General features: G+C 36.9%; 1 protein-coding gene, 2 long non-coding RNA genes and 1 pseudogene across 3 annotated transcripts; all 4 read left to right on the forward strand.

Moving 5' to 3' along the window:
- LOC147477211 (uncharacterized) lies at nucleotides 1–709 on the forward strand. Its single transcript, XR_015209452.1, has 3 exons — nucleotides 1–193; nucleotides 274–579; nucleotides 650–709. It is a non-coding gene; the product is annotated as an uncharacterized LOC147477211 (long non-coding RNA).
- A 4,142-nt stretch (nucleotides 710–4,851) lies between these two features.
- LOC147477212 (uncharacterized) lies at nucleotides 4,852–5,857 on the forward strand (annotated as a pseudogene).
- A 3,421-nt stretch (nucleotides 5,858–9,278) lies between these two features.
- Nucleotides 9,279–10,828, forward strand: LOC147477213 (uncharacterized). Its single transcript, XR_015207726.1, has 2 exons — nucleotides 9,279–9,330; nucleotides 9,484–10,828. It is a non-coding gene; the product is annotated as an uncharacterized LOC147477213 (long non-coding RNA).
- A 5,093-nt stretch (nucleotides 10,829–15,921) lies between these two features.
- On the forward strand, nucleotides 15,922–17,604 carry LOC147477214 (putative cyclin-D6-1). The gene is given in 7 exon segments (XM_086582985.1): nucleotides 15,922–16,209; nucleotides 16,287–16,373; nucleotides 16,465–16,516; nucleotides 16,519–16,559; nucleotides 16,632–16,833; nucleotides 16,914–17,044; nucleotides 17,143–17,604. Coding segments are annotated over 7 exon segments (918 nt in total). The 5' UTR covers nucleotides 15,922–16,059; the 3' UTR covers nucleotides 17,398–17,604.
- Nucleotides 17,605–18,233: the final 629 nt, after the last annotated feature.

Below are 18,233 nucleotides of genomic sequence, written 5' to 3' on the forward strand. Positions count from 1 at the left end.
TCCGGAGCACCTTCATCAGTTAAGGCTAAGATGATTGTCTTGGTGTCTAGTAAGGGCACTGCTGTTGGTCCTTATGGGGCAAAATGGGCAACCCGCTTGGGGCATTTTATTCGAGTAACCATCCCATTGAATTACAAGGATTGGAGGCTTGTGAAACAATCCTTTAAGGATCACGATGTGGGAAGCTTTGGCGGTAACATTCAATTCTTGTTAATAATGTTATCATTTTAACTTCACCAAAAATGAATTTCTAACTATTAAAATTCTTGATAGGGTGAGTTTGAATATGATGTGCCCATGGCTTTGGCTTACAAACAACTTCAGAGGGAGTTTTCCTCTAAATTCAGGACTGCAAAAAGCAACTATCGAAAAGAGATCATAAAGAAAGCCTTAAGCAAGGAAGGTGCTATTGCCGCTTGTCCGGATGGTATGAATCCAACAATTTGGGCCGAGTTTGTGACCCGTGAATTCAGACCTGAAGTCGTACAAAGGAATGCAAAGAATGCATCAAATAGGAAAATGAACGCTATTGGTCATACTCTTGGGCGACAAAAATATGCCCAAATACGTTACAAGAAGGTACCGTCCTATCTCAATGTCTTTATTATTAGAAGTGGTCTGTAGTATCATTTTATATATTTTTGTGTAGAAACAAAAGAACCCTAATGTCAAAAATGCGTCGAGAGGACGATTGGCTAACCGGTCCTGACGTCGTGATGGATCTGTTTTGGAGAGTGCTCGTGTAGCATATGTAAGTATTTATCTTTTCTACATTTAAATGTGTTGAGCTTGTTGTTATGTAAGTATATATACATGGGTGTCCTTATTTGGTTGTGCTTGTTGTTTAGGGAACAAGTGAAGTCTGTTAAAGAAAGGAAAGCTATTGAAGCAAGCTAGGGAGAGGAAGATCTTGACGAGGTCATAGACCTTGAAGGTGATGTACTAGTTGAAGTCTTTGGGAAGGACAAAAAAGTACTTCGTCTTTGTTGGCTCTCAAATCTCACTGCACAAGTTGAACATCTTTGCGGTTGGTGAGTACTTACTTGAAAAAGCATTGTCATCATCTGCTAGTGCTAGTCCCAACGTCGAGAAAGAGTTGGTGAGGTTAAAGCTTCCATTACCAGTTTGACTAACTTATTGTTGGTGAGTTTGTAACTTCTATAATTAGGCATACATATAACTTGTATTTTTTCCTTACATGTGTTTTCTATTATCACAGGCTCACATTGCACCGGGAATTGTCCCCCCACAGTCTGCAATGAATACACCTCATGGTTCAAACTCACCGCATCATCCATCTCCAATGTCTCCTCAAAATTTAGCTTCTCATTTTGATGCGACAAGTGCTCGTGTAGGATTGTCTGACCAGCCTAGAGTTACCCTATTGGATAGAGAAGGTAATGAAGTAGCTAAGGGGTTAGTGGTGACCGATCCTATGCATAAAGATGTTTGTCATGGCAGAAGAGTGCTTAGAGGTGAAAAAAAAATCAATATTGAGGAAGTGTTTATGGGTGATGCGTTACTCTATGATGGTCCCCAAGATGGAAATAAAACCCTTCATGGTTATGTTGCTGGAGGGTGGTTGATTTGGGCTGATGGGCGGTTGAAATATGATTAAGAATGGTTGATTAGTGCTAATCTTTTTGGACATATTGTTTAGCAAATCTTTTTGGACATATGGGCTGACAAAAACATTAAGTATGGTTAATGTTCTAGTTATAATTTAACAATCCTTTTGGACATATGGGCTGACAAAAGAATTTAGTATGGTTAATGTTCTAGTTGTAATTATGTAATCTTTTTGGACATATTGGATAAGGGTTCTAGTTGCAACTTGTTGAGCCTTTTTTGGATATATGTATATAATTTTCATTATTGTTGATTGTATTATATGTATGCTTGTTTGTTTTGCAGGTTTGTGAGTTTTCTAACCCCTTTTTAACTCCGCCAATGCAAACTTATGAAATTAAGTTTTTGCATTGCCGGTTCCCAGCCCGAATAAAGGAGGAGGAAGAAAGGGGTCTCTTGGAAGTCTAGGGTTGGTGATCCATTTCAAAGGTAAACATGTTGTGCGGTTTTATTGGTATTTGTTCAATATATAGACCGATCTTATATGGGAGATGACGATGTGTTCAGTTCGATCTTAGTGATGACCAACCGAGAACAAGACTTGGGCACATGTCAAGCACGCCTTTGTCGGTATGTGAATTTGCACGTTCTCCTCTTCCTTGTGTTTGTGCACTGTGTATTCGTGTTATGAGAATGCAATTTGGCTCTAATTAAGTTTATTTCCTTCATTTTTCTTTGGGTGAATAATTCTAAACTCTACTATTGTGTGCTAACTGCGGGTTATATTTTCCATGGTTGATGAGTATGTGCACGAATACGTTGATAAGAAAGCCTTAGTTGAAAGGTAGGGGCGCTTTTAGGCGATCATGTTTATCCAAACAGAAGAGCTAGAAAATTTAGTTTATGTACTATACTCGATGTCTCCACTAAATGTTATCCGGACCTCAGTAGACACTAGACTGTGAATACACGCATACGACGGAAAACAACAAAAGTATTTTAGTCATAACTGCAAATTCATGATGCTTGTATGTCCTCTCCTCCATGTGTATCTCGACAAGTAATGATTAGTTTGATTGTTGGTCATTTGTAGATTGTGTAGAGCTCGGGAGGAGCTTGAGAGAAAGTTGAGATCAGTGGGGAAATCATTCTCTATCTAATAGAGTTGAAGAAGCGATGAAGGTCATAGTAAACTTCATTAAAGCGAGGGACCAAAAGGTTGGGATGATCCCGGAGCTAACTTCGATGTGCCGTTTTATTCTTTTTTCATGTGTAGGGTTTAAAGGTTCTTGATACTTCTGTGGAAAACATTGCATCAGGAGCATGGAAAGCATTAGGCAATGCCTGGAAAGGGGGCTCAAGCTTTGTTCATAAGTATGTTAGCCTATAACTCGATGTTGTTGGTAGCAGTTTTTGTTAATTGCTTGTTTACTTTGCTCAAGAGAATAATGATATGAGTCCATATTTCACGACATGGATACTCACATACTGTCACAAAGAGAGTCATAAAAATCATATATATCTAAATTTAGTTGTTTTCAACGATGATGCCACTTGTTAGGAATTTTTATTTCATTTTGTGTTCTATATCACAAACTTGAACTACGAGTTTTGTATATTTGAACAATGAATCCAGGCATTTTTTTTCTCGATTGCTTCGTTTCCTTTCGAGTTATGGATTGTTCCAAAGGCTCATTCTTCTCACTTCCATGAACTAAACAATGATGAGGTAAATATTTGTTCTGATGCATAAATTTTGTGGGTCACTTGTTTCTCTAATTCATAGATATTAGGTGCCAAGAAACTACATAACACTATATTGGTAGTTTTTCCCCTCAACACTTCTTTAATTTTCTTTGTTTCATATAGTGATAACCTTGCTTCAAACTGCAGGAGCTTAAAGGTAGCATTCGCGTCTTCTGCAGTGCGACCCATGTTAGCGTGATGATGGTGCTAGTGTAGAAGCCTCGGTTATTTGTTATCCTACATCAACGGAGTCTTTGGGTCGGGGCATAGACTTGTTACAAAATGGTAATTTAGGTATAGACAAATCTGGTCTTCTGCGGTTTCAACTACTTTGTATGTTTATTGAATGGGGTCTTATTGTGATTGAAACTTTGTATGAACATGTCATATTTTATTGTCTGCAGGGCAAAAACACCGGTTTACTTGTGATAAAGTCTTTACACACACGAGTCTTCACAGCAAGATGTTTTTGTAGAAATCTCACGGCTTGTTGAGAGTGCCCCTGGATGGTTATAAGGCAAGTACATGCTTTGTTACTTGGTCTTATCTATGTTAACAATGATTACTTTACGTGACGCTTTACACCTTGTTTGGATTCATTCTTTGATGTCAAAGAGTGTTACGAGCTTATATAAATGCTCATTTTGAGGTGATTAACATTTGTCTAATTTTTTTCAGATATTTCAATGTAGTCAATCTCTTGTATCGGGGTTGGAAGTATAAAATGCGAGGTTACATTTCCACTCTTCAAGTTCAAAGTCTTCTTGTGTATTACTCTTTTAACTAATCTAAATGTCTTGCCTAAATTTTCTTAGGCCTCAATGTTGGAAATATATAATGAAACAATTCGTGATTTGTTATCAACAAATCGAGTGGTAGTGTGGACAATAGCATGTGGGTAGGCAATATACAATCAAAGCGTGGCGTGAATCGAAATACACATGTTTCTTATCGACCGTGGTAGATGTCTGCTTGGTTTGAAAGAGGTTTCCTCTCTTCTCCACCAAAATTTGCACAAAGCAGGTATTTTCTTGCATTTTATGATAGATGAAAATTTCTTTCCTCTCAACCTCCTCCTTCACACAAAAACGCTTTTTTCTTCTTCTTCTTTCTTTTTCGATCCACCACCACAACCATGTCCTCAAATCAATCATCCGGCGTGGATTCCATCGCCGATGATCCCATGGACGCCGGTTCCAACAAAGGGTTTGGTGAAACACGCTCACCAACTTTACTCACAACGGGTAATCCATGTCTCGATTTCTTTTTCCATATACTTCCCGATACACCATCACAAGATTTAATCCAACGTCTAGAATTAGCATGGACTCATAATCCTTTAACAGCATTAAAACTCATTTCCCACTTACGTGGCGTTAGAGGTCTTGGTAAGTCGGATAAACAAGGGTTTTATGCGCTGCATTGTGGTTACATGAACACCACCCTAAGACACTAGCTCTTAATGTTAGATGGTTTGCAGAATCCGGTATTTGAAAGATTTTCTTGAGATTTTGTATAGGATACTTGAAGGGTTAGATGTTGAAGGTGGTGAAAGAGGAGAGGAAAGATCATGTGGTGTATTGGAAGAGAGGGAAAAGGATTGAGAGAACAGAGGAAGTTACTATTTGGAAGAAAGGTGAAAGAGTTAAGGTGAATAAGAAAATTTGTAAGAATAGAAGTTTGAGTGGTACTTTGTAAAGAAAGGTTGAGAACCATTGTTGAAAGATTGGGCTAATGAGAATATGAAGAATCTTACTATTGAAGAGAAGAAGCGAGAAAGGTGATAAGGATCGGAGAAGTTGACTCGAAAGTGCTTAGAAAGAAAAAAGACTAACGCTATGGCGGAAAAAGCTCTTGCAAGGTATACTAATGATCCCAATTATCGGTTCTTGCATGATCAGATTTCTGCTCTGTTTCTTTGAGTTGTTGAGTTAGGATATTAAGTGTTTGAAATCTGAAAAGTATGGTAAGGTTAGTTTGGCTGCGAAATGGTGTCCATCTCTTGATTCTTCCTATGATCGGTCGACTCTTATATGTGAGAGCATTGCGAAAAAAGTTTTTCAAGAGACTCGATCCGAGTATGAAAGGATTGTAGAAAGTCACTATGCTTTTAAAGTCCCAGAATCGTCACGAGAAAACAAGTTCTCGTCCCTCTTCGTCAAGCTCTAGAACTTCACGAGATTTACATGGCGCAAACAAGTGGAACTCTCTTCCTTACAAAAAGGGTGGCCTCTGTTGCTATGAAAATTTACAAGGGACTCTTCATAGAACATGATGAATCGCGATTCATTGAGTACCTTGAAGATGTGAAGAAGGGAAAAAGCGAAAAAAACAAATTTTGGCATACATTGCTTAGAATTCTACTTTTATACAATGCTAAGAATTCTATAAGTTGGTACTTTACTAATTTTGTATATTTTGTGTAGGTGCTGGAATTACTCATAGTTGGAAGGAAGAGTGCACACATATGCTTGTTGATGAGTCCATGCCCGTTAAAGAAGATTTGCTTGATGCTATTGTGGCCCAAAACATTTGTTCTTAAAAGGCTGGCTAAAGGTATCTAACACACACATACCGCGTATTTTCTTGTATCTTTCATGTACATTCCTATACTAGGGCTTACAAGAAGATGCTTCCTTTTCTTCGGTTGGTAATAAGTTAATTCATATTTAATGGTTCATTAGTTTACGTGTTTAACGAAATTCTTTCAATTATTTTAAACATTTTTTTTAAAAAGTTTTTAATAGAAATCTTCCACTACAAAACTCAAATCTCTCAAAGGATTAGGTTCGAAAGAGAAAGAAAATGACATTTAATTGGAGATTGGTCATCTTTCGATAACTTAGTTTTATTCATGAACTTAGTAACCCCTCAAAGTTGGGGGGTACTACCTTTCTATAAACGAGCTATAAAATGAATAGAAGTGTATCTTAAGTCTTTATTTAGCCACCCTTTTATATTTTTCTTTGCTTCTCTAGTGCAACTACACTTTATGTATAATTATTTATGTAACCATAATTTATGACACTCGGTGATTGCGAGAGAAAAAAATTGATTTGAAATTCAATTTGTGACATGTAAGCTTACTTGTATACCCCCTGTTGTTTTTACAACTATTCAGGTTTATGAAAAATTGATAAGCGGGGTATGTTTCCACGGATATGTTCCAACCTTGACCTTTGGAAGGATTACCGGTCAAAATTGTGGACCCCAAATTACTGGGGAAAGGCGTGTTCTTTGGTTACACGTTTGTATTGGGATCTTTGGAGTTGGTAGACCTTCTTCACTCTTGAGTTTCTTGACCTTTTTTATCTATCGTTTTACCTAATCATTTGGGCATCCGAATTAACATTTCGGTTCGGATAATATATGGGATATGAATGTTTGAGTATAGTCATTATTTATTCGTGATGCATTTGCAACTTTGGCAAATTAATTTTTTGTCGACTATGAGCCTATGACCTATCTTATTTTATGGTCCGTCATTGTTTCTCTTGATGTTATGGGATTTAATTTTGAGGTTCTAATATCGGTCTTCATCAAATGAAGTATAAATTTAGGGATAAGTTGCAGCAATTATTGAGTATTGGTGGCATAAAGGTTCTCTCCGTCGTGAATCTTCTTCTAGTGAAGTAAGTTATTCATTCTACATTTCTACTTGCTTTATACAATAGGCTCTAGTGTGACGAAATATTTGGATGACCTTGCTTTGGGTCAACTTACAAGATAACTCTTTAGGAATATTATTTCCCGTTGCATCGATACTATTTGAGGGGTATCCTTTGCGATGCCTTAATTCTTCGTATCTTGTGCGTCGGGGTGATGGTTTTGATGTATTCTTTGCAGAAATATCATCACTTAAACACTGCAGTTTGGAACTCGTTAATTGTTGATCCTAGTTTAGTGATAGAGAATGCACAATTTTGTTGCAAGTGTAGAAAACTTTTCTTAAATAACATGTTGCAGGAGGTCTAGGGTGATCATTTTTTTTGTTGGGACTGTGTACATCCTGGTGTGTGTAACTACTAAAGTTTCAGTCTCAATTTTCACTTTAGATTTCAAAAGACGGAGCAAATAATCGTGTGGTATTAGTCAACCCTCCAGGATCAACGAATCATATAAAAGACTTTCAACAGCTCCATTCATTGCCCCATGTAAATGAAATCAGTTTGGTTATGGCTATCTTATCTGGTCATCTCGATCAATCCCTCCTTGGATCTCCTTCTAGTAAGTTAGATTATATCTTCATAAATGCTATCTTTTTATGTTCTTGCGTGGGGCGTGAAATGTATACATTGGAGCGATAAAAGCACATTATGTTAGATTAAGTCACATTTAAATATGGATTTGAGGATTGAAGGTGAAGCAAAAATGAATTGAAGTTTCTCCCATATCCTACTTTGCACCTTATTATTATTAAACAAATTTAAATCTTTGTCTTATTAGCTACATCCTAGTTTAGGATGTCTTGCTGATGGGTTATAATATTAAAACGAAAAAAGCGCTGGGAAACCGATTATGAAGCCATCATAAGGAAATTCAAGGAGTGAAGGGGGTATGGTTCGGTTGTACCGGACATTGTTTTCGGAATCTCGAGATTCAAGATCCACACCGATGACAACACAAAAAAAGGCTGCACTTGTTAGTGGATATTCAAAAACTTGTTAACGTTGTTCCCGGGGGGGATGATGGACAATTGAATCGGAGCTTATAATGGAATCGGCCATCTCCGGAGAGGAATATAAGAAGTTAGGCTGTGTTCGATTGATTCAAAGATCAAAGTAATGTTTCTTCTTATTTTTTTTAAAAAAAAAAATTCTTCAAATGAAAATGTTATATTTGTATTGGCATCTATCTTGTTCAAAAAGCATAACCTTTTTATTCTAATAAGATTGGTTAAGTCATCTCGTATAAGACCAGAAAATATTTGTAAAACAAATTATGTATTTGTATTTCGGGTTTGTGGAAAACCCAAATGAATGAACAGTCCTCTAGAAGCCATTTTTGTCTTCACATTCTGAATTTATGGTGTTAATGAGGTATATAGTTTTTTTTATTGGGCATTTTAAATTTCAAATAGTTTATGTAGTAACAAAGCGTAGTCTTGTCCGATAGAGCACCGAACAACAAGTACATGGCATCTTAAATTTTATTGGGCATTTTTCGGTGTTTTTAATTTTGTTGTATCGCGGAGAGAAAGACAAGTGTTTGGGGAGCGGTTGTACCATTTTATCGATGATGAGGCGGTTGGTTGGGGTTATGGGGTTACTAGTCGTGACTTCTTGATTCAGGAAGCTATGAGGATCATGATCCCCGACTACCACTACTAGGGGAAAACAAGTGAAAGCAGAGCCGACAAACACGGTCCGACTCTTCTAACTTATTAAAGTAAGCTCTTTTATATATAGTAAACTCTACAAATGTTTGTTGTGCATATTAGAGTAGAATTGCAATTGTTTTTAAATGGGTTTTGTATGTGTAAATGAATACAATCATTAAAACATGTTGTCGGGTTAAGAACTTAATTTTGCTGATTAGTAAAGGCTAACTTGTACAACTTGTGAATGAGAAGGACTTAATTACGATACTTCAAGCATAGATTACGTGTCCGATGAAGAATATTATGATGAGAGCATGTTTTCTACTCCACAATCTCAAGATTCACGTGTATATTACATAGTAATTGCAATATTACAATAGTAAAGGCCTAAGCAGCTAGAGATTGAGCCGATCCGGAGAATGTATATTCTTTACTATATATATCGAGTTAATAGCACGTGGTATTATTTTTGGGTCAACTGGCTTATCTGGTTGCTTTCTACCAATTATGTTAAAACGATAAAACTTGTTTCAATGCACAATGCTAGGCTGTCATTGATCGATTACATTCCATAAAAATACTTTTTTTCGATGTTAAATATTATTTCTTATGAAACTTTTTAATTTTCGTTTTTTTTTGCCGGTGGGTATCGAATGGAGTTGTTGGCTCTCCAGCGTTTGCAGCATTTGATCAAGGTACTATTACTTTGTTATACCGGAGAATTAGTTTTTCGACTTGGCGGTATTAAGATCAATGCACACTCACGGCTTAACCATACCAATGTTATAACTTTCAGAAGATGTTGGTCCCACATATAGGTAACACAAATTCTCTAAATTCCAATTCAGGATGTGGAGAGATACCATTTAAGGGGAGATTCATTGATAGTGAACAATGGCCTTTATATGCATGGATAATGCCAGGGAGGTGTATAGCTAGGACCATCAGCTCTGGGTCGCAATAAATCTTATCTTCATCATGTTTTTCCTGCTTAGAGCCTCACAGTCCTAGATACTTTAGCCAACATCGGTCTTTTCTTGTTTCTCTTCCTAGTCGGCATAGAATTAGACCCAAAGTCCTTACGTCAAACTGGAAAGAAAGCCCTTGCCATTGCTATTGCAGGGATCAGCGTACCATTTGCTTTAGGAATTGCAGATTCTTTTGCTCTCCATAAAATTATTTCCAATGGTGTGGACCATGCTTCATTTCTTGTCTTCATTGGCGTAGCTCTTTATATTACAGCCTTCCCTGTTTTAGCCCGTATACCAGCAAGGCGTGCTCTTTTCATTGGATACCATATTGCAGTTTCATCTCATATACTACACTCTCATCACTTAATGAAAGTTTTGACAAAAGCCATGAACTCATTGAACCCATGCAGCGCGCCATTTCCCAAGGACTTGGATTCAGACTTCCAGACTTGGTGTTGCAAACTGTGATGGAGTTGGGTGTTATGCTGTGTGATGGAGTTGGGTGTTACGCTGTGTGAAATGATGGAGCTTGGTGTTGCAGACTTGCATAAACAAATTGGTATACATTGATAAGGTGTTGGGTGGGGGGCGGCGGATATATATCAAGTCGTTAGAGGTTAGTTTGAGGTTTATTTGCTTGGCTAAAGTGTTTGACTGTTGGTTGTCCTTAATCGATGTTGACAACTTCCTATGCTAATGAATTTTTATAGTAGCTACCATACAATACTTTGTTTTGGTGTTGTTACTTCTGTATATGTTTGGACGCGGTGAAAAAACTCTTTTGTAAAGGTGGCTCACATATAAAAGGGCCAGAGAAACCAATTTTTTTTTATACAATGAAAATTCGTTAGTAACGGATGCAGAACCGTTAGCAATAAATTTTTTTTATACAAAGAAAATTCATTAGTAACGGATAGTAAACCGTTAGCAATAAAAATGTTTTATACAAAGAAAATTAATTAGTAACGGATATAGAACCGTTAGAAACAAAAATAAAGTGTCATTTATATCTGTTACTGACAAAGAATAAACAAATTTGGTAACCGTTACTAATAATTTCTAACGGATAGGTATCCGTTACTGAAATTAATTTTAGTGACACTTTATAACCGTTAGTAAATTTTGTAACGGATAATAAGCGTTACAGATATCCGTTAGTAATATTTGTCACGCTTTTGTGTCAACGCAAGATAACCGTTACTAATATTTTTTGTAACGGATGAGTATCCGTTACAAATAGGCTATTATGGTGTAGTGTAACTCACCAGTCTTTCAAGCAATTACTCACACAATCCAACTCCAATCCATGAAGAAAGAAACATAGACTAAACCAATCGAACACAGAATAAATCAGATGGAATCAAATCAAAACGTAGCTGTTAACCTGTTTAGCAAACCCAAAAGAGAAAAACATTTAATCACTTTCTAACCACCATCCAGAAGGCTCATCAAAACTGAAGAAAAATACAGAATTTGGACCACTATCTCTGAATAGAAACTCAGCAAGATCATCCATAAAATGATATTTCACCAGCTCCGAAAGACCTGTAAAAGGACATACACTCCACCACAAGAAAAAGCCCAACTATCAATGGAAAAATCCTCTCTTCAGCAATTCATCCCTAACTAACAAACAGGAAATCAGTGGATCAAGACCTAGTTTCCTTTCAGGAAAGCAATCTGTCATCGAAATTATGGTCACTTTTAATCCAATTGGCCACTGATACAAATGCACAACAACAGATGCACCTCCACTACAAGCTTTATTCAGAAGAAACCGGACAAGAGACTTGAAAAACAGTAAAAAAAAACAATTCCAGAGAAAGTGTAGGAAAGTGATTGAAATAAATTAGCTAATGGGAACTGAAATCATCATCTTATACAACTAGGAATTGGCTTGAAGATGGTCGAAGTCGACCTGGTGATAAGTGCTTAAAAAGTGCTATTTAACCCTCGATTATGCCTCTTGTTTAGCCATCTTATGGACTAATAGTGTTTAGAAGTTGTGTTTTAAGATTTCTACAGGTGAAAAATAGAGTTTTGTAGAATATTAGAGAAAATGGGGTAAAACGAAGCAATTCGGAGCATTAAGGATCACATGGGAGGCCCGTGGACAATCATGGAGAAGGCCAAGGAATTGAAGCTTTTAAAGATGCGACTTGGACCTATTTTAAAGCCTATTTGGAAGCCCAAGGCCAAAGGATTCGTTGCTTGGACCAAAGCCCGCAAAAGAGGAAAGAAAAATGGACCAAAGGTGGAAAAATAGAGTTTCGTGTTTGGGGATGACGCGACTGTCGTGCGTCCAGACGCATGAATCGACACTGTAGCCAATTCCTTCTCAGTTTTGAAGACGAAGTCGGACTCTGGAAGAAGTCTATTTGTATTAGGAAACAAATGACGGTTTGGAATGTTTCTAGAGCTCATTGTAACCCCTATAAATAGAGGACTTAAGTGCCTCATGTAATTGGCCAATTCACTTATATTCTTGTCTCCAGAACTTGAGGCAGAGAGAGATTAATAATAAAAGATCGATTTTAACTAGTTGAGTCTTAATAAATTAGTCTTTCTAGTCTTATATTTTTCGACTCTTCTTCTTCTCGTTCTTCGTGTTCTTCCTTCTATATGGAAGGCTAATCTTCTCCTTCAAGGGAGGAGATGAAGCCGGTGCTTAAGGTTTAATGATTCTTCCGGTTTTATGGTGTTCTTCATTCAGGTTAGTTCTTTATGTTTTTAGTTATTAGTTCCATTGCCCTTTGAGGGGGATGGAAGTATAGATTAAGGTTTTTATTTATTACAATTGAATATCATGCTAGTTTAGGGTTTTATTTATTGCAATTGAATATTTGCTAGTAATATGCTTTTATTTATTGCAATTGAATATAATGCTAGAATAGAGTTTTATTTATTGTAATTGAATATTATACTATTATTCTCTACTTTTCTTCTAATTGTGTAGTGTTTTAGAGTAAGGGAAGTATTCCTTGTGTTTGCCTTAGATGGTGATTTATTGAATAGCTGCCCAAGCTCACATAAAAGGAAAGAAGATACTAGTAACATGAACATAGGAACAACCTTAAGTAGAGTTAATTGTTTAACGATGTTTCACCCAAAAATACATCAACACTCGCTCGATTGCCCGATTGTAGTCTACTTGGAGAACAACATGAAGCAAAAAGTCATTGAATCAAAAGCATTGGTGGATTTGAATCTCTTGAATTTCTCTCATATTCTCTCCCTATTTCCAATTCTTAGTTTTAGTATAAGTTTAGTTAGTTAGTTTAGTTTAACATTATAATCTATAATATCTATAATAATAGTTTTTAATCCCTCAAACCCCCTTTCCAATCTTGTCATTCATATAAACATACACTTAAAAGTGGAACGATACCCTACTCATCCTTTACTCATTGAGGGACAATTAGGTTTTGATACGCTTCTATTTTGTTCAACGACCATCATCTATCTACATCATCCATACAACATCTCACACACAAAAAGAACCAGGGTCACCTGGATCTCACCGGAATCACTATGGGCTGCCGTAACATTAGGATAAACTACCACCTTTTGGGAGCAAAAAACTAACTAGATTAAACTATAAAGATAACGTGATGAGAAGAAACACACTAAGCAATTTAGTTGCCTCAAATAAGATCATGCTCAGTTGTCTTCTTCCCAAAGCTCATTCCTTTTTCACCTATCAAGTCGGCTATCCCGAGCACGAACCAGTCAACTTGAGTTCTGATCTTCTTCTCCACCTCTCAATTGATGAATTACACTCGAAAAATAGTGCCAATCGGTCTTATCTATAAAACTTCGGTCGTGATTTCCGTCTAATTCGCCCCCGACTTCTGGATTACGTTTATTACGACTTCGATTTAATAAATTGGGTACTATATTAGTATAAAGTATTCAGGGCCGACTCTGAGGGCAGGCCAACTAGGGCCCCCAAGTATAATCGTATACCCACTAGACCACATCTAAAGGATTCAAGGTTGTTCAGTTCAGTCAAATTATGTGCAGTCTAGTCCACTCAAACATTGGCCCACGTCCCCTTGTGTAAAAGACTTGTTTTTTTTCTTAATAATATAGACCCATTTTAAGAAACTCGCCTTGGCCCATCAAAGTTCAGGGACGGCCCTGAAAGTATTCCCCATATTGAGACAGTGATTACCAAAACAATTACTGGTACCAACTAGGCTATCTTGTTTTGGATAAGTTTACATTAAGGTAATCAATTTGCATTAAGATTACCTTGTCAACATGAGCTATCTTTAATTCTTCCATTTATTTCCTTTAATATAGATTTGAAACACATATATGCATAATTAATCTTTTTCGCCTCTTATGTAAGCTTCAAGATTATTATTGTTTTATGTTTAAGTTTAGTGCAAATAATTGTGCATTGTTAGTGAAATTTAGTAGGGATTTGTCTTTTGTAGTGAACCTACATTTTTGCCTCAGCTGCTAAACATATACAGATTCCTAAATATTCTAAATCTGGAATCATCAAAACCATGTAGCACCTAGAGAGATCATGTTATAAACTTATCTATATACCAAATAAGGGAGGAGTGGGACGACAAATTCCACCTCATAAGGTGATATTTGGTCGTGCCACCCCCTCACCATAGCCACTAGATTGTTTTCTTGGGGTGAGTTAACAAGTTTTTTGGGGTGAGTTTAAATTTTTTTCTCACCTCACCCACCCCACCCAAAAAAAGTGTAGACTGTTTTTGGGCTGAACTTTTATTGGCTGTTGGGCTCTGGAAACATGAGTAAAGGGGGAGGGAGGTGGTGTGGATGTCGGGCGCGGGTGTATATGTGCGTCTTGGGGGTTGGATATCGTCGGGGCGGCGAAGGCGCATATCGTGCCATACCGGGGAGGCGGATGTCGTTAGAAGAGCACGGGCGCGCGTATTTGTCTTTATCCGGAAGGCGGATTAATGCGTCGGGGGCCAAAAGTCGCGCGTATTTGTGCAAGACGGGCGGATGGATGCGGCGTCGGGACTTTAAAACGCTGGCGATATCGTACCAAATGCGTAAAGCGGATGCGCATCAGGAGTACCAAAGGCGCGCGTAGCTGTGACGCACGGGCACGGGAAAATACTAGTAATTAACATGTCAACTAACTACATTCCATTAGTAGATACAATAGAGTGGTTGTTGAGCATACGCCATAGTCAACTCACTACTCAATCCCACGTTCCCACCATTTGATTCCATGCAAAAATTACACTATGAAATAATGAAAGTGAAACAAAAGATTTGATATTTCGCGAGACATTGTCTATTATTATAGAAACTAAGAAATAAACAGAAAGTAGACATCATAATTTGTACAGTCACTCTCACTTTTGGAAACAACGCCTATATGATTATAGACTCAAGTAGGTTTATCAGATTAGAAAACATTGATTTTCTCAACTACATCAATACGGCAATTAGTTTCTTCAAGACGACACTTTCCCGAGAAATTACCAGTACTGTTTCTTGTGTTCTGTATAAAAGACGCTGTAGTCGATAGTCGATACAACTTTTTGCCTCTTTCGTCTTTCGGTTTCCCTTATTTCACCATGATGAAAGGAAATAACTTTAAGTCTATAACTACATGCTTAATTGGGATCCCTACTTTATTCGTTGTGGTGTTGCACTCGTTTCCAATACTCTGTTTTATGCATTGTGCCATAAGCAACACCCAAAAGCTCAACCGGCACACATTTATTGAAGAGGAAAAACTGATTGAAAAATCGGTGGCCATATATTAGAAATTTAAGCATTCGATACCAAATTTCTGTACATATCAATCATATTTATCTATTTACCAAGCCTTTGTGACCGTCTGTGGATTATCAAAAATGCATTTTTTTTTTTAAATTTTCTTTTCAAAAATAAACGACTTAAGCCCGGCAGACACCCACTGCAGATCAGGGTTCCTCCTCTACAAACTAACAATCAAATGATCAATTACATTTTCTTCTTTGAGGAATCAACGGACCACACATCTTCGATATTTCAACACAAAAAGTATCAATAATCTTGATGCAATTAACTTTTAGAGTTTGTTGATACACTTGAATACTTGATACAAATATACAATACGGAGTAGACAACTAGACACTAGGCAGAGTTGTACTTTTTGGTAAAACTGATTTGTCCTTGGAACCGAAATATTGATTTTCTGTTTATCGAAAAAAACAGAAATATTGATATTCCATTTTCATTCCCAATAAAAAAAAAGAGAGGACTATGGTGAGAGTGAGAGACAGAGAAAGAGAGAGTGACGAGACAATCACAAAGACCTATAGATAAGAAGAGCGCGAGCTGCTTTGAGTAAAACTTAAGCCTTCTCCTCATTTCCCTTCCTTTAACACCACACCACCAATCCCCATATCTCACTTCAATGTCTTTTCTCTTCCATTAAAAAGAATATAACAACGAGAAGAAGAAACAATGGAGTTCGATCTAGAAAACCCATTAACTGGCATTGTTGAACACCAACCCGATACCATTCCATCTCTCTTCACTTCCGAATTAGATCACATGCCTTGCAAAGACTTCAATATCTCCATTCGTCTTGAATCCATCTCTTTGATTCTTCACGTAAATATCTGCTATACTTAACCATCTACTTAACATTTACTGTTTTATGAGTTTGTTAACATTTTCTTGGTTTCTAGGCACAATATTCCGGCAATCTTGATCGGAGTGTAGCTTATCTTGCTATAAATTACCTTGACCGGTTCATTTCTAAACAGAAATTACCGGTAACTAACTTTAAAGTTTCGGTTTTCTTAACTTTGACTTATTTGCATATACATTTCGATATATTTTCTTATTTGCTTTTGTTTCTTGCAGGAAGGAAAGCAGTGGATCTTGAAGCTAGTTAGCTTATCATGTATTTCACTAGCTTCAAAATGAAACAGATAGACTTCTCACTCAACGATGTTCAAGTAAGATTTGTTTTCTCTATCAAAGATTCTTGTGAAAATGCAGCATTGTTTGATGACTTGGTTTAAAAACAGGGAGAAGAACAGTTCATATTCGATTCACAAACGATTGAACGAGCAGAACTAATGATACTTGGAGCATTGAAATGGCGAATGCGATCAATTACTCCATTCTCGTTTATTCATTTCTTTCTTTCTTTATTCAAACTTCAAGATCCACTATTACAGCATGCTCTTAAAGCCCGAGCTTCAGATATCATCTATAAATCTCAACACGGTACATTAAACTAATTCTTCATTCTCATTTCTTTAAGTACTTTCAATAGCTAATCTTTTTTGTTCATATATTTGTCACAGAAATCAAACTCCTAAAGTTCAGACCATCGATTGTCACGGCATCGGCACTTCTAGAAGCTTCTCATGAACTATTTCCATTGCAATTTTCCAGTTTCAGAAACACCATTTGTTCTTGTTCATATGTAAATAACGTAAGAACCTGTGAACACTTTAGCTTTTGACTAATTTTGACTTTTGACTTTTGACTTGGTTTGACTGATATTGAATTATTGACTACTTTTTGTTGTAGGAGAAACTGATGGAATGTGGCGATGTGATGAATGATATGGTGATGGATGGTTATGATTCAGTGATTGAAAATGTATCAAGTTCACATACACCAGTCAATGTACTGGACCAACATTGGTCAAGTTCAGAAAGTGATATGACAACTAGTACTGTTACCACTGGGTGTATGAGATCAGAAAGAGATCTTAAACGACGTAAGATCAGTGATTTCTGTGGCAACAAGACATTTCAGTTTTCGCAGATTCAACATTGCTGAAAAAGAAAGTTTTAAGGAGAGGAAAAAAACAAAAACAAAGAAAAAAAAATGAGATTTGAGGAGGGACAAAATAGCGCTTTGAAAAGAAATGAGTGGTATGATTACTAGGGGAGTTGAATTAGCAATGTTTCGTGCCGTTTTGGTTGTGTATCTTTGTTACTGGGAAGGAATCACTATGTTAAAATAAGAATTGTTTTTTGGTAAAAATCCAAGGGGGTTGTTGTTTTCTAATATTTGTTGTTATTAAGCAGTCAACTCTGCAAAAGAAAAAGTGGATAAAGTGAGGGAATTGTTGGTGTAGAAAAGAAGTGAGATAAGACGAAAATTAGTTAGGTAGTTTGGAGGCATGAGCATAGCTTTCGCAAAGATTGTTATATCTTTATCATGTTTTTTTTGCGTAGCACAGGCGTGAATACCAGTAGCAAAACTGAGAAGTCTGAGATAGATTGCAACCAAGCAACACTATTGCGAGTTGCATAAATGTGTTTTAGCAAAAACCGTAAAATGCAGCGCGTATACACAACTCACTAAATGCGATTCACAATTTCACATACACAACTATTGGCGCATTCCAGCAGTGTTCCAAGACTTCCAACCATGGGAGGTGGAGCGAACTTCGGTTGCTTAGTGATTTCACGGCGGCGAACTAACCACCAATTTTTTTGCCATATGTTGGGACGCCGAATTCTGGAACCAAGAATAATCAAGCTTTTTAATCTTTATTTTTGTTGTAATTAGGCTGATCTGGTTTCGTCGTAATTGGGTTTCATGTTTCAGAACATTAGTAAAAAATATGGAAGAAATGGTCTTTGATTTCAGGTACAACCAAATTTACC

The sequence above is a fragment of the Coptis chinensis genome, chromosome 9, assembly GCF_015680905.1.
Source record: "Coptis chinensis isolate HL-2020 chromosome 9, ASM1568090v1, whole genome shotgun sequence".
In the NCBI taxonomy this organism is placed as follows: domain Eukaryota; kingdom Viridiplantae; phylum Streptophyta; class Magnoliopsida; order Ranunculales; family Ranunculaceae; genus Coptis; species Coptis chinensis.